Consider the following 25,230-nt stretch of genomic DNA (forward strand, 5'->3'; position numbering starts at 1 on the left):
ATGTGATTACCATTGATTTCTATGGGAAAAATTTTTGAGCATTCCCAGACCCCAAAAAATAACCTACCAAATAACATACAAGTCCTTAAATAACACTAACATTTATTAAAAACAGGAACAATTTGATAAATACACACCTATGAAGTTGAAATTTACTTTCTGAACCTTCTAATGCACTCTGGTCAGAGCCCACCCCCCACCCAGGCATACAAAGAACACGCACCTGTTTCTTCTACGCTCGGTACACTCATACACTTGGTCCATGAAGGGGGGGGGGGGGGGGGGGAGCGGTGATACCATGAGTTACCACAATGGGTGACACCAACTCTAGTGATGCTGCTGGGTGGGTACAGGAGACTGGAATGTAGGAGAGGGAGGAAGAGCATCTATTGACATCTTATCGTTCCCAGGGAAAGAGCTGCTCAGGATGTGCGTGCAACCTCTAACGGCTTAGTGGTTTCATAAAAGTGAAAATCTTTTCGTAAAAGTGAACCAAGCTAATTTGCATAAAGCAAGTACTTTATTTGTAAAGTGGGGTGTATCTGTATTTGATTAGTCAGGGCATCAAGGGGATATGGGAGAAAGCCAGGGAGTGAGGTTGAGCGGGTGGATGGAACAGCTCATGATTACAATGGTGGAGCAGACTTGATGGGCCACTGGGCCCAATTCTGCTCCTAATATCTTGTGATTTCCTCCCTCTTCCCGAACCAATTTTCTGTTTGTTGTGTTGTCATCTTAAAATAATCATAGTTGATGGTAACTCAAGTGGAACATCATTTCAGACTGAAGGATGAAAGAAAAGCCAAGATTCCCATTCCTGATTATTATTCCAATCCAATCTGGTAGAATATTCAGTAAAAATAAATAAAGTAGGTTTGGTTTCAATTTTTTGTGGTTATATAGTTTGTTGACAATTCTTTTGGACAATGTACAGCAGACCTTTTGAACAACTGGTCATTATCAGGACAAATTGCTATGATTTGATAATACAAATAGGACAATTTAACTTTTGAAATGCCATCCAAAACAATTAAAGCATCTTTTAACTTAAACCTGTCCCATGAATGTACCTAATTGACTGTTAACTGAACTTGGTTCAGAATTACACTGAACAAAACTGTTTAAACCACAGAAACCAGATAATTAAACAAAAAAAATGGCATGAATTAGGTTGCTTACATATAAATAATTTTATATATCAATGTAATTCCCACAGAATATAATCATTTTCAATAAAGTGGCTACCAAAAGGGACAAAACAGTCAAGATCATCATTTTTGCATGTTCCCTTGTAAAATTTGCATTCAATGTAATTGATCAGTTCAAGTTTAGTGTTAAAGAAAGGATAAAGGCAAATATATTTCCATTGGGTCAACATAACGAACCATGTAATGGGGTTAAAGGTTATGGGGTTAAAGGTTAGTTCACCTGTGCTCTCAAATCTGAAATACAGATGAATTTTTTCAGCACGTTCTTGGGCAGGATGTAGGTGTAGCCAGTCTCCTTGATGTCATCAGAGGACACATAAATGTGATTTGTTCGAAGATGAAGGTTGGCCGCAGATATTGCCCTGTGCAGAACGAAGAACACAAATGGAATGGAGCATAATGAAAAATGATAGGGCTCCTGGCATTTTTAAACTGGGAGGGTGCAGAACTTTTCATTTGCTGACATTTTCTCCTGCCCAAGCTGTGTATTCTGAAGTCAGATTATGCTAACCTTCTTGATTCCTTACGACTGTCTCTTAAATCCTCTTGATTTTGGTTTTATCATTTCACACTTCATGGAGTTAAGATCCTTTAGTTGTCTCACTTCATGGAGTTAAGATCCTTTAGTTATCTCACTTCATGGAGTGAAGAAGAAAGGCCTAATCCAGGCTTTGTTTCGAGTGATTGGAGCAAGCTTTTAGATATTGATCCCTTTTAGGAAGACTAACTCTTTCTCTCCTTTTAATAATGAGCAGCGCATCTTTCTATTAACATCATAACCTGTGCTCCACCATTTCACAACTTGCAACAAGCATTGGGCTCATTATCTTTACAATTTTATGAGAAAACTAACAAGAGATATTGCCAGCTCTGAAACCTTAAAGGGAACAAGCTTTACTTGTTCACAGTCAGTTGCCTAATCTGGGTCTTTAGAAGTGAGAGAAAAATCTCACATGGTCAGAGGAGGTTAATGTAAAACAACAGTTTCATAATTTTTTTTAAATATGTGAAAAAAAGGAGAGGTGCATAATAATGACTTAACTTGAAGGATTGCAACATAATCTTGCTTTGTGTAAAACAGAACGTGATTGTTACGCCTTCAGCTGTCACGGAATTCCGCAGGTACAAAGCAAAGCTAATTCTTAAAGATTTTCACACTCTACCTAAAATTCTAAATATCTCTTTAAACCTGTGGCTCTGAATTCAGTCGTGATCAGAGTTTTGTAAGGCAATTCAGAAAGTACAGTCTAACATTTTACAAAGCATTGCTTTACATTTTAAACCATGATATTTATTCACTCTGAAATTGTTTATAAAGATATAACAAGTAATAAAGCGGGTGTCAAGAATGAAGATTCAGAGGAGTTACGTGATGGAGTAATGGGCGGTCGGGTAAAACCAGCCTTCTCCAGAAAAAAAGAAAAAAAAGTCAAGAAAAGACAAAGCTTAACAAATATAAAGTATAAGAAATAAAAGATAAAGTTGCAGAGAAGAGAAAGATGGCACCCAAGAAGGAAAAAGTGAAAACAACGGTGGAAAAAAAGTCACTGGAAAAGAAGGAAGGCTTTACCTGCACGAAGGAACAGGGAGCCGTGGTGGCGAAGACCGCCCGATCTCAGAGCTTGGTGCCGGCCCCATGGAGTCGCGACCCCCCGATCAATGGACTGCAAAAATGACTCTCTGAGCCAAACAAAAGTGCACAACTGCGCATGCGCGAGGAGTCGCGCATGAGCAGTGCGCAGTCTAAGGTAAAAGAAAACACCGACGGGAGGGGGGCTCAGCCAAGCGGGCAACCACGGCGCGACTAGCTGAGGGACGCCCGACACCAGGGCTCTCAGCTGGAAGATGAGGAAGGCGGCAGGAGAGGGAGTGAAGTACCAGATGAGAAAGAAAGTCGACGGAGTGAACAGCAAGAGGAGCAGCAGCAGGAGGCCCGACAGATGAGCAGCTCAGAAGGAGAGGACCAACAGCAAGAAGAGGCCGACAAAGTGATACACAGGAGAATCAGAAGAGACACAGATATAAATAAGAGAAGATACAAACACAGGTACAGACACAGAGGAAGAGGAAGAAGACCAAGATCTTCACAGAGAAATAGAAGGTAAAACAGATGAACAGAATATAGATAAAGCCTTTATTGAAGAACAAATAAGAGCATTAAAAGAATGGTTGTCATTAGAATTTAGTGCAATTAAAAATAATGAAAAGAACAGAAGATAAAATGCAAAGTTTAGAATGGGTTATGACAAAAATAGGGAAAAGGGTAGAAAACGTGGAAGAACGAGAAACAGCTGTAAAAATGGAAATAAATGACAAGAGGAAAATTGGAAATGACAAAAAAAATTAGAGAGACACAAGAGTTGTTATCTCATAAAATTGATCTGTTGGAAAATTATAGTAGGCGAAACAACATAAAAATAGTGGGCCTGAAAGAGGGTGAAGAAGGCACAGACATGAAGGAATTTATAAAAGGATGGATCCCGAAGGTCCTGGGAACGACAGAAATGCAGGAAGAAATGGAAGTAGAAAGGGCACACAGAACATTAGCTCCAAAACCGCAGACACATCAAAAACCAAGATACATCTTAGTAAAATTTTTGAGATATACGACAAGAGAAAATATACTGGAGCGGGCAAGGAATAAAATTAGAGAAGATAATAAGCCATTGGAATACAAGGCTCCAAAAGTATTTTTTTTACCCAGACATAAGTTTTGAACTCTTAAAGAAGAGGAAGGAGTTTAATACAGGAAAATCGATTCTAAGGAAAAAAAGGTTATAAATTCATGTTAAGACATCCAGCTGTGCTTAAAATATTTATACCCAGGGAGCAAAAAAGACTGTTCTCGGATCCGGAGGAAGCACAAGAATTCGCAGAGCGTTTGCAGGATAGAAGGAGAGATGAAGAGATGTAATAAGAATGAAGAAAGGTGATAAAGCATATATAAAGATGTAAAACCAATGTATATGTAAAGAACTAAAGAGGGAAAAGAGAGGGGGAAGGAAGGAAGGAAGGAAGGGAGGGAGGAAAAAAGAGAGAGCTTCGTTATATGTGTTTAAAAAAAAAAGTGTTTTCTGTGGGGGGGGGGTGGTGGTGAGAATAACTGTCATTGCGAAATCAGTTGATGCTTGCAAGCAAGATCGCTATCCAAATGGAAAGGGGAGTTCTGGTTGCCCAGCAAGGGATAAGGGGCAACTCAGAGTGTGGGGGGGGGGGGGGGGGTGAATTTGGGGTTAAGGTAATACTGGCTGTGGGAATTGTTGGAGTATTTTATGTTTTAAATGTATTGCCATACATTGAGTTTAAAAAGGGAAAACTGAGAGATGAAAATGGGAAAAAGGGGGATGGAGGTGGTGAGGAAGCAGAAAAGAGGTGTAAACAAGATATAAGATGGCCACGTTGAACTATATGACTATAAACATTAATGGAATACATAACCAAATTAAAAGGAAGAGGCTATTAAATTTACTGAAAAAAAAAGAAAAAAGAGATAAAGCATTTGTGCAGGAAACGCATCTAACTGAAGTGGAACGTAACAAATTAAAGAGAGACTGGGTAGGACACGTAGCGGCAGCATCATATAATTCAAAAGCTAGAGGTGTAGCCATATTAGTTAACAAAAATGTACCAATCAAAATAGATGAGGAAATAATAGATCCAGCAGGGAGATATGTAATGATAAAGTGTCAGATATATTCAGAATTTTGGAATTTGATCAATATATATGCACCTAATGAGGAGAATCAAAAGTTTATGCGGGATATTTTTTTGAAGATTGTAATACGCAGGAGAATATATTGATAGGAGGGGATTTTAACCTTAATTTGGATCCAATGTTGGATAAAACTGGACAAAAGACAAGCAAAAAGAATAAAGTAGCCAAATGTATGGTTACATCAATGCAGGAAATGAAACTTATGGATATATGGAGGAGGAAACATCCAAGAGAGAAGGAATATTCATATTATTTGAGTAGGCATAAAACATACTCAAGGATTGAAATGTTTTTGTTGTCGGCCCATATTCAAGGGAGAGTTAGGAAAACTGAGTATAAAGCTAGACTACTATCTGATCATTCACCTCTGTAATTAGCAATAAAACTGGAGGACATCCCACCAAGAACATATAGATGGAGGTTAAACTCCATGCTACTTGAAAGGCAGGAATTTAGAGAATTTATTGAACGTCAAATTAAAACATTTTTTTGAAATAAACATGGAATCAGTGAAAGACATATTTATATTATGGGATGCAATAAAAGCCTTCATTTGAGGGCAGATAATAAGTTATGTAACTAAGATGAAAAAGGACTACAATCGGGAAATAGAGCAGTTGGAAAGGGAGATATTAAGTACAGAAAAGGAACGAGTATGATACAGTATAATTGGTTACAAAGATTATATATCACTCCTCAAAAATTAAGAGAATGGGATCCAATATTATCAGATCGATGTTTTCGCTGCAAGAAGGAAATGGGAACAACAATACATACAATTTGAGTATGACCGAAAGTGAATACACTTTGGGATGATCTAAATCAGATATTAAATAAAATCACAAAAAAATAGCATCCCAAAAAATCCAGAGATCTTTCTTTTAAGTAACACAAGTAGTCATGAATTAGGCCTCAAATTGGATAAAGCACAAAAAAGATTTATTATGATAGCCTTAGCAGTAGCAAAAAAAGTGTATAATGTTTAACTTGGAAAATGGAAGAGAGCCTGAGAATACAGCAATGGTACATGGAAATGTATTCCATTGGAAAAAATAACATATAATTTAAAAAATATAGTCACATCATCTGAACAAATTTGGGAACCATACATGGAACATAAGAGAGGGCTTGCCTCCACCCCCTAAAATGATAAGACGAAAAAATGATTTCAGTGTGTAAAAACCGATGACCCATTTTTATTGTGTGAAGACCCTGTTTTATTGCATTGTATATGTTGAATATTTATTGGTTTTGGAGGGGGGGTTGGAAAAAAAAAGGGAGAAAATGCCACTGTGTATATTTAATGAGAAACGTTTGTATATATTTTCACAGTGTGAAAAATAAAAAAAAAATGATTTTACAAAAAAAAAAATGAAGAGTCACATAAATTAACAGCTTCAGGTAACAATGTCTGGAAATGAGGAAGCGCAACCTTAAATTAAAATTTAACAGGCTAAGTAGGTGAAATGCTACTCACAATGACCTTGGCGACGACAAGGCTGTGATTGCCTTATGCTTGATTTGCGATAGACATCAAAACAAAGAATGAATCGTACCTGACTCTCCATTCCGTTTTGGAGGAAAAGGTTTGGGTTTCATAGTTGCTCGTTGTTGACGTGATGATTTCATCTCCGTGCTTGTTCACCGTACGCGTCTGCGTGGCTGTAAGCTGGGATTGCTCTTTGGTCTGCTTCTCTATTTCAGCAATCTGTTGCCTCTGCTGAGAAGGGGCAGAAATCTCCATCCCCAAAATAATATCACGAATCTCTGATTGAGTTAGGGACGCCACATTTACACTACAATTCAAAATCATATTTACATGTAAATATCGGAATCAACAAAAGATGCAACTTTAAATATACATATTGGCCCGACAACTGAAGCAGACCATCCTGACTCTAGTTCAAGAGATTCAGGGAAGTTTAAAAAAAAAATTCCACCTACCTCAAAGTGTATACAGAAAGTAGACAAATATATCCACAAGTAACAATGAATTGATTTCGTGCAATGTGTGCTCTAAAACATCAGGAAGATTTCTCATTAGCAGTTTTTTACAAAATCACTCACTTGTTTTTCTTGCCATAATCAGCGAGAATGAGATCTTTCAACTGTACTTCCACTTTAATCCATTCTTCATCAGTCAGCGTTGGCCAGATGTGATGAGGCTCTGTGATTGTAGTTTTGTCCGGCTTCAAAATGACCTTTGCACGATCATTGTTCACGTGCAGTGCTCGAAGAATCAAAATAAGCCGAGAGAATGCCTATAATAGAAAGGAATTTTAAAAATGCGTCTGAGCATATTGAAATACTCATGCATCATGAAATATTGTTGAAAATCTATCCAAATAGCCAATTAATTTGTAATAGTGCATGTGGATTCATCGAGCTTTCTAACGGGATGTGCTAACTAATTATTTGCATATCCGTCCAATAAAATTAATCAATGATTTCACAGAAACAATCCAAGACAGCCAATACTCTAAACAGTAAATAGTGCATAGTGAAAATTTTCCAGATGCCTTTAACATCCTTGCCCTTGACAAAGATTCTTCATTCACCTAGCAGTTTGATTTTGATTTGAGAATGGAAAAGGGTTTGCCCGCCTCACCAAATGTATCACTCATTTTAAATTCCACAACTGCAGTTGCCTCAGAAAACCCACATTTCAACACATGAGACACAAATGTTAAATATTTAACATTGAGGGGTCTACAGCCCCCTCAACGAAAATTTGATAATGCTTTGGCAAGAATTTAAAAAAGCAGCAAATTCTGAACTGAAGTGGAACGGGATTACGAAGTTGCCAAAGACAGAGCTTGAAAATATGGGAGGCGAAAAGAACATCAATGGAAGAGCTAAAGTGAACAAAAAATAACAAGTAGAGACTCTTAGTGAAGCACAGGAGAGGGGAAGGAGAAAATGGGTTCCACTGACTTGGTGGTATAGGGAAGAATTGATTGTATTACACTAGATATGATAGAAAAATAGATTAAGACCATAACAAACAATAATGTGAATGCAGGTTTAAGAACTGATGAAGCAATGATGATGAGATGTACTAGGACTCAGGGAAAATGCACAAAAGTGTTCTTTATGGCTTATAAAAAAAACATCATTAAGGAGAGAACACAAAGAGTTCAGCTTAAGGTAATGAAAACTAAAGTATCCTAAGACCTGGGAAAAGGTAGAGACATTCCTGAAGAATGTTATAACTGGAAGCTTGAAATCTGGACAAAGATGGTGAAATTTATGGCTCCATCATGGAGCCATCAATATGAAAATATGATACTTGCTATTTCCTGGATGTCTATTGCTATTCAATTTATTTCTTTACACATAAAACACATTACGATAATGTCATGTGTGTCAACCAGACAAATAAAGTTTCAAGTAGCTGTAAAACATTGATATAGAGCCACGAAAAAGACATTATTCATTCAGCTCTTTACGCATCTTAGCACTATTATACAGTTTAAAAAACCCGAGAATCCATTCTCCATTTCTAAGATCAAGCTGAAAGATGGACATACAGAAAAAATGTGCCTCACATAATAGCCCATAATCTTTTCAAAAATGAACAAACTTCACTGCAGCCCAAACATTGCTTTTTGAATTCAAAAGTTGAATCGAATAGGAAATGATTCATGTGGCAGTCAGATAATTGTGTTCACTATAAATGTCTATTGAAAGGCAGTTCTAGATTTGGAAAATTTGTCAAGCACAAGTACTATTGATTATGAAAAAGGTGTTAAAAGAAAAGTGTGACATAAATGAGCCAAATTCTCTGATTCAATGAGGCAACCTGGACACTGGATACTCTTTCCATAAATTAACTAAATCATTACTTACAGTATAGGATGAAATGGTTTTCAGCCAATCATCGTACAGGTTAAACAGCACCATCTGTGGTTCAGTGGCCTTCAGAATTAGATCACCAAACTTCTCCACTTTCAGACAAGCTTGAAAAGGCAACTGCAGTTCAGACCCTTTGATCACAATGTTGGGAAAATCAAGCAAATGGACCTAAACAAACAAAAACATCCTCATAAAATACAAATTGCCAAGAGTTCAAATATTACCGCAACAAATTACATGACTTGTTAAGGACAATAAATTTTGATTCCGATTTTTTAATTGTTTAATTCCCCATAAGCATCTCTTTAAACCACCTTATAATAATAAACATTTTTCATTGCACTACAAAGATGCAGGGTGCCAAGACCTTGGGGTAATAGTTTTCACAATCTTTTCTAAAATCATTATTCAATGGGATTACGGATTCTGAGAAGGAACGTAACTCAGATACACCACTGTACAAAAACTAAGGTGTAAATACATTGTTCAGACTTTGAATTCAGCATGGCGGTCTTTTTATAAGGCCAGATGCTTTAAATGCAATACATGTAGTCCTCGACTCATGACTGTAATTGGGACCGAAGGATCGATCGTATCTCAGAATTTTGCCTGTGCACGTGAAGTGCTGAAGTCTTAAACCAAACTTTTTAATCAAGTCTTTTGTATATTTTTGATGTATTTGACAAATTATAACAGGGATACAGGGCACATAAGAGCCAAAATGTGCATACTTACCTTGTTATTTGGCATCCTGGGGTCCATAGGTTGGGTGCAGCCATGTTAATTCCTGGGCATACGCATTAGTCCTCAGTTGGCATATGCGTGGTGGGTTTGCATATTGGAGTTTGGTTATCACCTGTGCAGTGGGTTCGCGTATTGGGAGTTTGGTTACCTCGCGTGCGGTGGGTTCGCTATTGAGAGTTCATTTGGCGCACGTAGGAGAGTTAAGTGTCATAATGAAATTAAATTTGCACCCTTAACTCTCGTGTATGCGCCAACCAAACTCCAATATGCGAACCCACCATGCAAGCACCAACCAAACTCCAATATGTGAACACAGCGCACACACACCAACCGAAGACTGATGACATGCACACAGGAATCAAGATGGCTGTGCCCAGCCTATGGACTACGAATAACAAGGTAGGTACGTACATTCTGGTCTTACATGCTCTGTATCCCTGTTATAGTTTGTCAAGTACAACAGAAACTGTGTAAATTTTATATATTTTTCTTATTTTTTTTTAAATTAAGTTGAGCAGGTTGTAAGTCGGGGAGTACCTGTACTCTATTATCTCAAACTTTTTAATGTAACATTTCTTATCCCTTTTCAATGTTAAGCTAAGTTATCTTCTAAGATACTTACTTCCAGTGGATCTAACATGCCTTTCCTTGTGACAATAATCTGTTTTGGTTGTTCTTCAACTGGAAGTGATCGGATCAAGGCAGCCACTTCTTCAGCTGTCTTCCATTTTGCTAACTGAAGTTTTTAAAAAAATAAGATTAAGTAAACACTTAAAATAACTAAATGGGGACATTTAAAGCAAAAAGATTTACATATTAGCATGCAAAATATTTCTATTTGAATAATTGTTTTGGTTTAATGTCGCATTTTATAAAATTCCATGACAGAAATGCTTTTATTCAGTTATATTCTTCCCAAATCAAATAAGAATGAACTTTGACTGTAACTGTACTCTGATTTAACTTAAAATGACCCAAAATACAAAGTTGTGATCTTTAAAGTGGAAGAATTTGAAGTATGACCAAAATACTACCTGGCCCAAACGCTTCTGCCCAGCCCAGACAGAGGTGTGAATGATTTTAAGGAACAGTTGTCCTGTCCTGGGGTTGAAAATGAAAATGGCTCCATTGATGGGCTTTGTTGTCAAGTTACCTTCAAAAGTCTGCAAAAGAAGATAATAATGATCAATTACACGATGAAACTAATAAAACATAGAAACACATGTTCAAAATGAGAAAAAAAGGCAGACCAATTAATAGAAACGCTTGCTTCTAAATTTCATGGTTTAATTTGAATGAGGTCTTAGTTGAAAATGGTTACTGGTTGCTTTTCTTAATTCATGATTTGTTGAAGTTCTCTATTTCTTACCTTATGAATGGTGACCCTGTAGACATTAGTATCATCCACAAACCAAATGATTTGGTTGGAGAAGAGTTCACCATAATTCTGTGAGGAAAGGTAAGGTTCAGTTGGTTCTGAGGAGTACAGCTGCAGACCCTTCCGAATACGTTCTCTCAACACATACAAAGCAGGATTAGCCTTCATTATCTTTGCCATTGCTTGTTGGATCAAAGGTTTGGCCCCTGGAAACCAGTTACCATAAGCACTGCAAGATGGAAATTGTATGAATTTTTTTTGCTGAAGGAGTTTCTGAAGAAAAAATTTCTAATGAAGACATTTTTTTAACATAATTTAATATATTCATCACCTGATATTATGAGTTTAAATACAGTTTAAAAACTCCAACTTACAATTTGCATTTGTTGCACGAGTTGCATTGTTTTTTTTAAAGTAGTAAAGATTAGTACTTTGAACAAGTTATGAATAGGTACGTATTATATTTACCCTTCAATAGAAATTTTGTTGCACACCAGCATGCGCACATACCTATGCAAGTTATAGGCCAGATCAATGGCAATCAGCACGCCAGTCGGGGATGGGTAGATACTCATGTTATCGGTTGTATAGTCCAAGAACTTGGCCCTGGCATATCTCTCGATGTCATGGGAGTCATAGTCACCCCATCGCAACTGAATATCTATCCAGTACTTTTGAGTAGTAGTACTGTCCATCACATCTCTAAAAGAAATACATTTCATTAAATACAACATAATGCAAAACAGTGGAAACGAAGAAAAAAAACCAGGTTCTTCTTGGTAGCCTCAAGAGTTACAACAAAATAAGCAATCATCCCATAATTGACAGACAAGTAATTTTTCTTTAAGGTTATTGAAGTACCAATGACAGGTTATAAAAAAAATTAAGGACAATACAAAGAAATAAAAACCAAGAAAGAAACAAAAGTCTGGAATACAATGTGGTAGCAGTTAAGCAGTTCTGGATTTGTACTGCAACTTAGGAGGGATATATTGGCCTTGCCGGGTTCTAGCAAATATTCACTTGAACTCCAAAGTTAAATTTACAAGAGATTAAAAAGGAAGGATCAAGTTCCCAAAATGTGGAAGACTCAGGGGCAATTTAAGAAAGAGATCTCAAACGATGAAAAGGGAAAATTATATCCAGATGCTTTCATTATTCAGCAGTTTATACATAATTAAAATATCTGCATAATATTTCATGGCCTACTCTGGGACCATCAAAAGAATTGGTCTGCCCTATTGAAACATTGCAATAGTTTTTTAATGTGTATTTTTATTCTGTAATATTATTGTTTAATATCTCTGTATTAATTCATTACTTACTATGTATTTTTTTTATATCTCTTTGAACTGTATGTGTTTATAAATTATAATAATAATAAAAAGATTGAAAAAGAAAGAAAGAAAAGAAACATTGCATTTTTATTGGATTAACTGCAGATGTGAATATTTATCTATGCTTTGTGTTTTTCATCTTTTTTGACCCATGTTGTATTATGGCAATTTAATTCACACTATTTTTGTTGGTGTACTTTCCATACCTGTGTGGCTGCAGCAGTAAAAATTTTGGTTTATCTGTGCACTACTTAAATAGAACAATAAACAGCCTTGATATACAATATGAGAACTTTCAGGAATGAATTTCCAAATTTGAAAAAAGGATGGCAAAAGAATCTGGGTCAATTGTTGATTTTAAATCAGAGATTAATAATATTCTGAGATAAAGAGGTAAATGGAGAAAGCTCACAAAGCAGTCACAAAATTAATGGCAAAACAGGCTTTAGAGAGTAAATGGTGCAAGGAACTCACTCACTTTGAATCAGCAAGGAGTGATGGTCTGGAAACATTCCACTTGTATGAAGCAAACAGCAGAATATCAGCACAGGAGGAGTTCATTTTGTAAGACTTTCTGGGGTGAATGGTCTCTTTCTGCACAGTCTCAATCTCCAAAGCATCCAACTCTTGATCAAAAACCTATGAAGAATGAATTCACAGCACAGAGTTAATGATTAAGCAATTCTCCAGCAAGTGCATGATAATCTTGAATACTACTCAATATTTGCCAAATTAAACATTTCTATTCACTTACTTCCACAATCAAGTGAATTAAAACCCACAAATTTTCTCCCAGGAAAAAGAATCTCAAGGTTATGTGATATCATGTATGCACGCTGACAAATTTGAAATCAAAGCCAGATGCATCACTAACACAAATTCAAAGGTGGTGGCCACAAAATTTCAGCGGAAGTTCAACCCTCTCTAATTTTCTAATTGGTACGACTTGACTTTATCCCTGCGATCTTGGTTAATTCTAAACCTTCCTTCCATTTCCATGTTGGCATCTTTCCTTCATTCATGATTCCCCCAAATCGGAATTCAAATCAACTTAAGATGCATCCGAACACTGACCTGACAGAGATCCATAACAATGCTCTCGTGAATCTTCTGCCATAAATGGGCTCTGAAGATCTGGATTAAGGAAATCTTGAGGGTGGGTATTTTGCCATGCATGAAAATTCCCGTCAAATCTAACTGCACCTGGAAACCTACATAAACCTGAAGATGGAAAAATATTTTGTTAATTTCAGAAAACAGATTGCAAAAATAACTTTTTTAAAAATCACATATACTTACATTAGCTCTGTTGATGGTTGGTGACCACCAAAGAGTGAATCTCCTGTTGGGAATCTGGTTCAAACCAGATCGCTGGGCATTTGTCAGCTTCTTCCACTTCATGGATTCTTCAAAACCACTTGCTTTTTCCCTTTAAATACATTTTTTTTAAATAAATCAAACATTTGGGCTTAAGTATATGGCAATATTCTTTCCTCAGCTGTATATGAAAATTGATTAGATGATCGCGATGCACCTCATACACATTAAAACAAGAAAAAAAATATATACCAGAATAAACCCTCCCAGGTGGGAAAATATGTTCCCTTGAAGAGTGTGTGTTCCAGAATGCCTTCAACACCACCTAGTGCTTGGATCATATCTGTACGATAGTTGTTCAAGTTCCATAGCTTGCCATCATGTCTTTGATGGGTCCACCAAAAAGGATTCTGCTTCAACACCTAGAAACAATTCATATTAATTTCTTCTTTTTTCATATCATCTGTATCTGTTAATACTCAAAATACTGGAAATTCTACACTCAGTAACAAACTGGATTTAGGAGTGAGTTTCTTAGATTAACAAATCCTCTAAGGATTTTAAATTAACTGCTAAACAGCCATTCAAGATACACTTCATAAGTTTAGTAATAATTCCACTTACCTGTGCATATGAAAGTTTAAAGAAAAATAGATATAAAATACTAAAGCACTGTCAATCAAATTATAGATTAAATCTTGACTTAAGAAATGTTGTTCCTGGTAATTCCAAGCTTTTTCTCTTGGCATGTATTTCTAAGATTTCTTAATTAAAGTTCAGTACAACTCCAATTATCCAAAATGGTCGTGTCCGGGCCTATTTCAGATGAACTTTTTTTTCCAGAGAACTGGTCATTTTTAAAAACAGCCCAGTAGCAACAGCAACAGGTGTTCAAAAATAATGTGCAATTTTCACCAAACAAATGCTAGCCAAGCTGATCACAGATACCTCCCCACTGATGCCCTGCTTGTGCTAGGAGCATGAGGGTCTCGCTCCTGGCTGGGAGCTTGAGGTCCGCTGCTGCCGCAGCCGGGTCCCCGAGGTCTACTGCTGAACCGCCAGGACCCCGAGGTCCGCTGCTGCCACGGCCAGGAGCACGAGGTCTGCTGGTGCCGCTGGCGGGAGAATTAAGTCTGCTGTTGCCGCCACTGGGAGCCAGAGGTCCCGGTCAGTTTGGCTCCAAAAAAAATTTCTGATAAATGAGGATTTCTGATTTGTTTTGGATATCCATGTTTATCTGAATTTTTTAAAAACGGAGGATTTTGGAGAACCCGATCTCGGATAATCGGAGTTGTACTGTACATTCTTCTAATACTTTACAAATGTGGATGTCTCAAAGGGAAGATAACCAACCATAAAATTTATACAAAAGAAAGTTATTCATGCTATTTCCAGAAAAAAGAACCATGGAACAGCAAATTGACCTTATTGGGATGGCTAACATAGCTTTAGAACATGACAGCAGAAGCATTGATTCTGGCTTTGTTTTCCCACCACCTGTGGGTACAGTGATTGTGCAATGGCCAGTCACCCTAAAATATGAATTGCTTACAGATCAGACATCAAGTCATCATTTGTCTGTGTTCACACGAATAATCAGCAGGTCCCTCAAACAAAGTATTCAATTTAATGAAATTTCACATAGCAAGGTGTGAAAAAAAAATTCACCTGAATGCCCAAATGGCAAGATCCCCACTCAAAGGTGCTTTTAGAGTGAAATACTGAAGCCTATAATTTCCCAGTAGATTTTGCAAATTTTCTGAACAACTGTCCAGCTTTAAAGTGGAATGATTAAGTGATACTGACGCAAGAACGGAAGGGATGAGGAATAAAATATCCCTCAAAAACATCGAGACATACCTGATATTGTTTGAAATCAGTTCTCACTCTCCAACCCTTATCATATGCCAAAGTGTGTCTGTCCTTCTGGAATAAAGTGTTAATACGTGGGATACCTCTATCCCAGGAATCTTCTAAATCTTCCAGAGTTAAACGTCTGAAATTATGAAAAGTTTGTCAAGCATCAGAAAGAGAATTGTGCCACAATTATGGTTTCAAATAATCTCAGAACATACCTATTTTGTGCAATGGCCTCCTGTCGCTTTAATGCATATTCTGCCCACACTCTCTGCGAATCAATAAATTCACTCTCCCAAGGCTGAATATAGCGATAAAGATTAGGAATTAATTGATCCTCTTCATGACTCATACCTGATCGGAAATGAGTGATGCCTACGTCTGTCTGCTTGGACCACCTGCAAAATATAACACATGCATCAAGCAAAACAGAACTTGAACATTCAAAACTTTCTGCATAGCCTAAAATGAAAGTTCTGTAAAAGTATTTGGGAAACACAGTTAGTGTAGCAGATAGGACGATGCCATTACAGTGCCAGGGATTGGGAACAGGGTTCAAATCCCACGCTGTCTGTAAGGAGTTTGTACATCCTCCCTGTGTCTGAGTGCATTTAAAATTTGCATATATTTAGTAAGTTTAGTAAGATATTAACACTTCATTTTGAATGAAGTGTTACAATTAGTTTACATGGATATCTTTTTCCACTCACAAATTCTACAATGCACTTAATTTGAGTACAAGTATGCCAACGATACATTCTGTGAAATTGGGCGTTATGTGATGTGGGTATTGTGCAAACACCATATTATATACTTAGCAAAGCAAAGGGATACTGTAGTGTACCTGAGGACTTTTTTATTTTTAAGTAGGGATCAGTGTGGGAATCACGGGGCTGTGGGGAGAGAGCGGGGCAGTATACTGAGTAAAGAGTATACAATTTCCTGTAGCTAGCGATCGCTTTTTCTTGCTTGCGGTAACTGATTATGGCACCGTGGTCATATATGCAGTTGGACGTTGCCCGAAGGGATGTTAAGCGACACATGCCCGTATTTAGGTTTGTTAAATAGAATTTACAATGAACCTACCTCAAATCAGATTGCGGAATGAGAACATGGCCCATTGAAAGCATTCCCAGACCACCAAGCTCCTTGGGAGTGTAGAATACCACAGGAGGGAAACGACTTGGCATCTTGGAGTTCAAACCAATCTTTATACGTGTCTGGATCTTGTTCTCACATTTCACCAACAGGTCCAGCAGCTCCTGAGTGTTCACCACTGCTTCACGGAAATAGGTCATCAAGCCGATCAATGCAGTGTTCCACTTATTCACAATCTAGGAAAGCACAGAAGCATCCAAATGAACAAGTTTAAAAAAGACAGTTGTGATACCTTATTAATGAAAATGTTATTGTTCTTGCCACTGGTAATTTGCAATAGAGCATAACCACAACTTAATTTTGTATTGCACTCAATATGGGCAAATTAAGCAAAAGAAAATATGTTTGAGAACTTTTTATGTTCTTTACTGTTGAACCTACATTATCATATATCTTATTCAAACTTTGCTTGAAATTATTCAACAGTTCCATTATTACTTTAAATTAAAAATGCCTGATGAAACCAATGCTGATTTATATTTGACATCCATAAAAGAACCTTACCTTGGTGAAAGTGGTGGAACCAGAAGCCATAAGGATTTGTCGTACCCTGTTATGAAATCTCTGCATAGATTCATCATCCACTCGGAGGAAGCATTGTGCAGTGCGTTCTTTGGTAACCTGAGTTACAAATTATGAAAGAACTTGTGTTTGTACAGCACATCAAATGCATGGGGTTAGGTCCACAGGTCATACCAATCCATTTCACAGTAAGTTAAATGAATTTCAATTCAACAGCTGATTTGTGTATCGCAAACTCCGAGAAACTACAATGAAATAATTATTCTACATTTAATGATGAGATTAATGTTTAAAAGAACACTGGAGGTATTCTAACCCTAAGGTGAGTTTTGTTAAATTTTGAGCTGAATTTTCAAAAATGTTAATGGGAATGAAAAACCATTTGAGAATGGAAAATGTTACTTGCTTGGTTATCTTAGCTGCCAGAAACAACTTCCATTATCTGTTATACATGGAATCTTTTAACATGCTCGAGGCAAAGCTCATAACGTCATGGTAATTGATTAGTTAAAAATACTTCCAGTATTGCTTCAACTGTAACTGTAATGATTATCTTTACACATCGTGCTTTGTACCTCATTTTGCAAGTTCCAGACTCCATCTTTGTGAGTGAATTCTTCGTAGCTTGTCCGACATTTGGGAAGGATACGACACTCAAAGCCTGACATATTGAACAACAAATTGGGATTGTCTTTGCTGTACACAGATACAAAGCTGTTCTCCCACTGAATGGTGGTAACAGACCTTGGTAGCCGATTTTTGATATCCCAAAACACTGCTCGACCCCTAAAAATCACAAGACCAGTAATTAAGGACAATAACATGAAAAAAATACTTCAAACACTAGATCAAAACTGGTTAACTGAAAATAAACAATGAATATATAAACTTGAATTAAACTGGCAAGCTCAACTCCTTCCAAAGATGGTCACAAAAACTCGTGGTGCTTATGCCAGTTAAAATAGTGCTGAGATTGCAACAAATCACTTGTGTTCCCAAATAGAAAGGTGTTTTCTTTAAAAACATCTTCATAATAACCCCAAAATCATTTTTCATACATCTTCCAATTATCGTTTGAGAGATTCACCAGAATTGTCGTAGATTTCATTGAGAGACTTAAAGTCTATTGCTCTCTATCCGATCTCATTCCCTAAAGATTTATTTGGATCAAGTCTAGTATATTCTGAGAAAAGGAAAATAAAACAAACAGTTATACAGCATCTTGCATATGGCCTTAAAATTCCACAATAAGGAAAAGCAGACACTGTTACAAGAGCCAGCGTTGCAACCACAGGTATGCATCAACATCCCATGTACAGTAAAACCCCTGTTATCTGGAATTCAAGCAACCAACAAAAAATTTTCAGGAAAAAAGGTTAAATAAAATTGGCACATCTTACTTTAGCTTGGGAATCATGCAACAAGTAATTTCAAGCAACTGGAAAATTCACTTATCCGGCATCTACCAATCCCCATAGGTGCCAGATACCAGGATTTTTACTGTATTGAGATAATATGTAATCAATCTATTGGTGGTAATCTGACCAAAAGAGAATGCCTTGTTCTTCAATATATAGTGGTGCAATTTTCATATTCACATCATCAAGGAGACTGCATCTTAGTTTAACTTATCAATCAACAGGCACAATTATTGTTCTGGTGCATCAGCTTATAAATTCTCAATTTTATTTGAGTTCAAGATCCTCTATACGTGCCAAACAGTGACTGCAAACCCTTAATTAACAAACAATAAGAGTCTTGTCAAAATGACATCCATCTTGAACAAGTCAAAATTTATGAAGTAGATTATCCCACTGTTTTATAATGGATATGTTTCTCTGACCTATCCCTTCAGAACCTGACAAAGATGCCTAACCTTTGAATTCAAATTAAATTATTTTCTTTTAGCTGGGGGAAGAGGTGGAAGGTCAGAAGTGCAGAATGCTTGTAACAGTGAATTTTATTGGAAAACTTAATTTCTGATGTTGGACTGCATTGGAGCTTGCACACTAAATATAAACGCGAGGAGCTGGTAAATGGCACAGGTCGAGGCAGGGATTATGCCAGGCAATAATTTTAAACATAATACTTACAGATTGACGTCATGCTTCATAAGCCTCATCCGCGCATCTCTTGGCCAACACTTTTTGTTATTGTATCCTACAATGTTCTCATTGTTCGGATCAGGATGTTCTGTCAGGTAGCGCTGAATCAGGTCTCTGGCTTCATCAGCTGTAAATCTACAAGTACAAATTGTAAAACCTGCATTGAAACCCCATACCTTTAACCAATTCTCTGCTCTGCAATTCAGGTCCAAAGCTCAATTCCATATTTTATTGAATAATGTGGAATGCAACTAGGCACGGTAACCATTTAGGGACAAAAGAATAAAAAAAATCCCACTTCGCTATGTGTTATCAAATGACCTACCGGAGACTTAATGCTGTGCTGAATGAAAACAGGACCTCGTTCAGAAATTTCTAAGCTCCTCCACCCAAAGGAGAACTGCAGCAACACCATAGGTGGGAATGAAAAAGCAGCAACTTTGAAAGGTTTGGTATAAAGGCAAGAAATATTAAAATAACAGTCAATATTTTCAGGCTAAACTTATGCTCCAAACTATTTACAAATCATCAACAAATTCTTGCATGTCAAAATTAAAATAGATGCAATTTTTCATACAAAATGTGCAACTAGATCTGATTTTTTTGGCATTAAACTTTGAGGCCGTTAAAAGTGACAAACCAACTCGGATTAAGACTCAAGGAGAAGTACATTGCTTACCTGAAGAAAATGTGGATACGCTCAATATATCTACAGAAAAGCCTGACTGGATGAGCAACTTCTGTGGCAACATCTTGATAACTCAGAAAATCATTTGGCATTTGTGGCGGGCCGGCCATTTCACTGGCCCGATGGAGACCCAACACCAGCAAATCCAGCACCAGCCCATAGTATTGGACGATGAAAGAGGCAAACTGGAGCCCCCGAATAATGCCATAGGAATTGGTGTGATTCATGTCCTTAAATGTGGGGGAGGAGAAAAAATAAATAAAACCCATTCGCAATAATACTCTATGCAGGTTCAATTAACTTAAATTGTGTCAAAATATATTCGAAAAGTAAAATCAGTAAGTCACCAGATCCTTGAAAAAAAATCCTTTACATACTTGCCTTCATGCTACTGAAATTTCTCTGAGGTCTGTTAATCAGATTGAAGCTTTGCGATATATCAGGATGAACATATTAGGAATGTACTTTAGTTATATTCAAAGAGGCAGGAGTCAAGTTACCTTTGTCATTCATACCATAACTACTATCATTTTTCCAGGACCATGGAGGAGATTTACATGAATAGGAGTTAAATATTACAATAATGTTCTCGGAATTGAGGAACCTAATAGCTCGGGGGGAAAAAAACTGTTGCACAATCTGGACGTGTGGGCCCCGAATGCTGTGGTACCTCCTTTCAGACGGCAGATGGGAGAAAAGTTTACAAGAGGGGTGTGAGAAGTCCTTCACAATGTTATTTGCCTTCTCCATGCGTGTGTTGTAGATGTCCGTCATGGTAGGAAGAGAGACCCCAATAATCTTCTCCGCTGACTCCACTATCCTTTCCAGGGTCTTACCGCCTGAAGTGGTACCGTTTCCAAACCAGGCTGTGATGCAATTGCTCAAATGTTCTCAATACATCCTCTGTAGAATGTATTAAGGATGGAGGGTGGGAAATGAACTTTCCTCAGCCTTTGCAGGCAGTAGAGGTACTGCTAGGATTTCTTGGCTATGGAGCTGGCGTTGAGGGACCAGGTGAGATTCTCTGCCAAGTGCACACCAAGAAACTTGGTACTCTTGATGACCTCAATGGTCAGCAGAAAGCGATTTGCCCTGGGCCCTCCTAAAGTCGACATCCATCTATTTTGTTTTATTACCATTCAGATGCAGGTTGTTGGCTCTGCACCAGTGTATTAGTCCAGCTCTGTATGCTAACTCATCGTTCTTGCTGATAGGGTCGCATCATTAGCTGCACAATCACGAGTCACCAGGGTGAACGGCAATGGACTTAGCCCACAGTGGGGGGGGGGGGGGGGGGGGGGAAACGACGACGGACATGCTCAGTGTAATGGTCTTAGAAGTGCTGTTTCCGATCCAGACTGTCTGAGGTCTTCCTGTCAGGAAGTTAACAATCCAATTGCAGAGGGAGGTGTTTAGGCCCTGCAAGCTCAACTTCCCTCTCAGGTTCTGAAGTATGATTATGTTCAATGCTGAACTGAAGTTGATAAACAGCATTCGAACATGCGTGTCCTTATTTTCCAGTGGGGGTGAGGGCTAGATGGCGACGGCATTGTCCCAAGAGCGGTTGGATCTATACGCGAACTGCAGGGAGTCCAGTGAGGGGGCAGCAAGAGCCTGTTGAGCTCCATGATGAGACACTCAAAGTACTTCATGACAGTAGACACGAGTGCAACAATGTCACTGAGGCAGGACATTGTCGACTTCTTCGGCATGGGAAAGATGGTGGCAGCTTTGAAGCATTTTGGAACCATGGGGCTGTTAAAGATTTTGGTGAGAACCTCTGCCAGCTGAGCTGCACATTCCAAGCACTCTGCCGGGCATGTTATCCGGACCAGCAGCTTTCCGTGGGTGGACCTTGTCTAACACTCTCCTTACATCGGCCACTGTAAGACACAGCACCTGATCATTTGGAGGAGAGTAATTTTTTTTGCCTCAAAGCAGGCATGGAAGTTCTTCAATGCACCTGGGAGGGAGGCATCACCAACACAGGCAGATGATGTAGTCTTGTGGTTGGTGATATCTCGAATGCCCTTCCACATGCGTCACATGTCCTTGCTGACCGGAAATTGACTATGAATTCACTGGCCATGTGTACGCTTTGCATCTCTGATGGCCTTAGACAGCTTGGCTCTTGCAATAGCTTGAGCTACCTTGTCATCCACTCTGAAGGCAGAATTTCAGCTCCTCAGCACCACATGCACCTCTGCAGTTATCTATGGCTTATGATTAGTAACCATACAGTGTAGAAGTAAGGGTCTGCCTGGTGTAGATGGATGTAAATTAAGCAACGTGATCATGACATGTGCTGCCGGACAAACCCAGCCAAACTAGTAAATTTCCACAAGCCTGGGGCTTCCTAGACACATGACCTGCAAGGACAATGCCTGAGAAAAAGGAAGAATCCATTTACACGATTGGTTCGCAAAATAACAATCTGTGGATGGAGTGTGTAGCTTAATGTTGCTAGGGTAATGCCTGTCCCATGGGAGAAGACCGTTTTGAGGTTGGTCAAGTCAGATTGCAGCAGGGTGTACAAACCCTTTTATTTGTACGTTTGGGGAGTACCTTGATCCTCTATGGAGGCGATGCACCTCCGGCAGGCCTGGGTACGAAATAAAGGAATTGGCAGAAGAGTCTGAGTCCTTCATTCCTCATGGAAAGTAGACTGCTGATCGAGAATCTGGATTAAGGGTCGACACCGATCCTCCACAACATTTACTTCCAAGCCGTTCTTATAGACATTGCTTAATTTAACGTATTCTTGTTAAAAATATTCCATTTTACAAAGTTCTATTTTTAAATTCTTCTTCAAGAGATATTTGACACAGAGGGCTTCTGTTCAATCTGAAAGTTTCAAAAACTCTTTTCACATGCAATTTGGATTATTATTAGCATTTGCCAACGCAAAGGATAATGTGAATTATGCATACCTTGTAATTGATAACAACATTGTTTTTAGCTGTCATGTAATCAGCAATGTTGTGATCCACAATCAGACGAAGCAATCTGTTCAGCAAAGTCAGATCAATTTTCTCATACATTTTCTCAAATCGTGACTCCAGCATGACATTGCATTCACCATCAGCTGTCTCCCACACATCCTGAAGATTGTTGATGCCTATGTTAAAATAACCAGTGTGTCATAATACATTTTCAGAACAACATTTTGACTGGGAACTATGTCGACTTTTCCAAGTGCTAAGCTGCAGTTAAGAATGCTGGTTTTGTTTCCCAAATATAGAATATGTAATTTAGCATGGAGTTGACAAAACAAGATAGTTTCAGTCAGTACGACCCTGGTTTATGAGACCAGTGTTCTAACCATTTAACTATCATACCAAAAAACAACTTGACCTCTGCTTACAACATATTGTTATCAAAATGGCACCAACAGTGTCAGAGCCCCACGTGAGCAAGTCAGGTGATAAATTTTTTTTCACTTGTGACATCATGGGTGGGGCCCGCAAAAAAAGTCCGGTTAATGGACATTTTCCGAATTCAGAACTTCAGATAAGGGGAAACGTACTGCCGTTAAGAAATATGTCACAAATGAAATTGACACACATTGTCACTGGAAGGTACAATGTGCCTCTTCATCACTGAAACCTAAGAAGCAATATAATTTTCTATTTAATATCACAAACAACTGTGGTTTGGAAAGCAAGTAAAAATTCAAAATGCAAATAAACATTTTACATTCATTACATTTTGTTTTATTAGTTTATTTTAAAAATTAATAACAATTATTCAATATCAATGCATTAAATTAGGACCATAAACCTGTCTGCATAAAACCTACCACTTATAATGTTGAAATGTACTCATGATGCTGTTGTACATACAAAATAAAATTAATGTTCAATGGATGAAATGTAAAAAATGGCAAATAAAAAAAGATTCTCAGACATACCTTGGCACCATTTATATACAAGTGATGGAGGTGGTTCGGTATCAGCCGGCTTAATCCATGGAGGGAATAACCGACGTTTGTCAGCTTCATACCACAAGTACTGATCTAGATAAGCATCAGTGATCTTCTCCAATGGTTCCACATCGTAAACTGGCACCAGATGGCTGTACAGATCCATAAATTCAATTCCAACCTGGCAGTGTAAAAACCTATCTGTTATTGAGTGTGAAAATGAGAACTTGTGCTATATCATAAATTAATCAACAAATGTTAGATAACTGCAATCAACTATTTTTCATGTGACTTTCCACAAACCTCTTTGAAAGCTCTCTGTGTAAGCAAGTGACGTTTAATCCTGGACAAAGCTTCATGAGGGTTATCATAAGCCTGTTCAATGAGGCCGAGTTCCTCTCTCTGTGACTGATTTAACCGTGATTTCACACTGAAATTCAAAGATAAAACATAAAAGGTAACCCTTCATTCACTTAAAAACATTTCAATTTCAAATCAGGTCTAAAGAAACCAAAGTCACATAAATGGGGAAAACTTTTATAAATTTGCTGTTTCAATCACAGAGATAAATCTTTACCTGTAAGCTTCTTTGAGTCTTTCCAGAGCCAGAATTAGAAGCTTTGTATCATGTTTGTAGGAAAGTGGCGGAAAAGGAATTGGTGAGAAACGTCTGCTCTCCAGCCAATGCACTGTGGTAGTATAGATGGCAACAGCTTCCTCAGCAGTAATGTAGGGGCCATCCTATTTGGTACAAATGGATTTAAATACTTTTATACAATTCATTAATATTTGCAGACAAAGCTTTCAGAGTTGACAAAACCTTATCACAATTCAAAATCAATTCAAACTTAAAATTAGGCACTTTTATTATCACAAAGTACAGTTTATGGCTGCCGATTAGTTTTACACTACTAGTAAAATAAATTAACAAAAATAATTCAGGCTACTTAAGCACTTCCTCAATTATTTAAAACACCTTTACTGAACATGAAAATTTTCACATTAATTAGTAAAATGACTGAGATTAGCTAACCATATAGCAAATTTAATATTTTTAAAGGATCTCAAAACAAAACCAACAAGCTGTAGAACTCACTTTTAGGTAATTGTGCTGCCTTTCTTGCTCTGCCTTCAAATACAACCTCGTAAGGCGACCCAGGTTCTTTTTGCAAACAGTTTTATCAACAGTTGCACCACGACGAATACGTTCCCTGTTGTAATGAGCAGTGTTTGTCCACCAATCAGCTTTGGCTTTCACGTACCGCAGGATCATGTTCTCAATTGGAGTTGGCAGACCTGGAACCTGTTATCACAGGCAATTTTTGATTATTGCATTTTAACCTCAGAATTATATTTAAAACTTACAGCCACCACTAAATTATGTAGGTTCCACTTAAAACAAAGCCAATCTTAGAATTAATTAT

The 25,230-nt window shown here is 37.7% G+C and overlaps 1 protein-coding gene across 1 annotated transcript in view; it reads right to left on the reverse strand.

Moving 5' to 3' along the window:
• LOC138749740 (pre-mRNA-processing-splicing factor 8-like) overlaps window positions 1-25,105 on the reverse strand; it is a 28,689-nt gene extending 3,584 nt beyond the window's left edge. The window contains exons 1-24 of the mRNA XM_069911539.1: window positions 24,903-25,105; window positions 24,384-24,547; window positions 24,110-24,236; window positions 23,795-23,987; window positions 22,815-23,002; window positions 19,876-20,114; window positions 19,185-19,331; window positions 17,667-17,877; window positions 17,074-17,190; window positions 16,498-16,745; window positions 15,630-15,809; window positions 15,415-15,550; window positions 13,807-13,976; window positions 13,537-13,666; window positions 13,312-13,458; window positions 12,716-12,876; window positions 11,411-11,602; window positions 10,892-11,129; window positions 10,557-10,685; window positions 10,145-10,258; window positions 8,773-8,946; window positions 6,991-7,184; window positions 6,480-6,719; window positions 1,429-1,570 (exon numbers count right to left, since the gene is read on the reverse strand). Of these exons, the coding sequence (XP_069767640.1) occupies window positions 1,429-1,570; window positions 6,480-6,719; window positions 6,991-7,184; window positions 8,773-8,946; window positions 10,145-10,258; window positions 10,557-10,685; window positions 10,892-11,129; window positions 11,411-11,602; window positions 12,716-12,876; window positions 13,312-13,458; window positions 13,537-13,666; window positions 13,807-13,976; window positions 15,415-15,550; window positions 15,630-15,809; window positions 16,498-16,745; window positions 17,074-17,190; window positions 17,667-17,877; window positions 19,185-19,331; window positions 19,876-20,114; window positions 22,815-23,002; window positions 23,795-23,987; window positions 24,110-24,236; window positions 24,384-24,547; window positions 24,903-25,079 (4,158 nt within the window). The 5' untranslated portion in view covers window positions 25,080-25,105. The remainder of the gene's footprint in view (window positions 1-1,428; window positions 1,571-6,479; window positions 6,720-6,990; window positions 7,185-8,772; window positions 8,947-10,144; window positions 10,259-10,556; window positions 10,686-10,891; window positions 11,130-11,410; window positions 11,603-12,715; window positions 12,877-13,311; window positions 13,459-13,536; window positions 13,667-13,806; window positions 13,977-15,414; window positions 15,551-15,629; window positions 15,810-16,497; window positions 16,746-17,073; window positions 17,191-17,666; window positions 17,878-19,184; window positions 19,332-19,875; window positions 20,115-22,814; window positions 23,003-23,794; window positions 23,988-24,109; window positions 24,237-24,383; window positions 24,548-24,902) is intronic.
• Between the last annotated feature and the right edge of the window lie 125 nt (window positions 25,106-25,230).

Source organism: Narcine bancroftii, chromosome 14, assembly GCF_036971445.1.
Source record: "Narcine bancroftii isolate sNarBan1 chromosome 14, sNarBan1.hap1, whole genome shotgun sequence".
Taxonomy (NCBI): Eukaryota; Metazoa; Chordata; class Chondrichthyes; order Torpediniformes; family Narcinidae; genus Narcine; species Narcine bancroftii.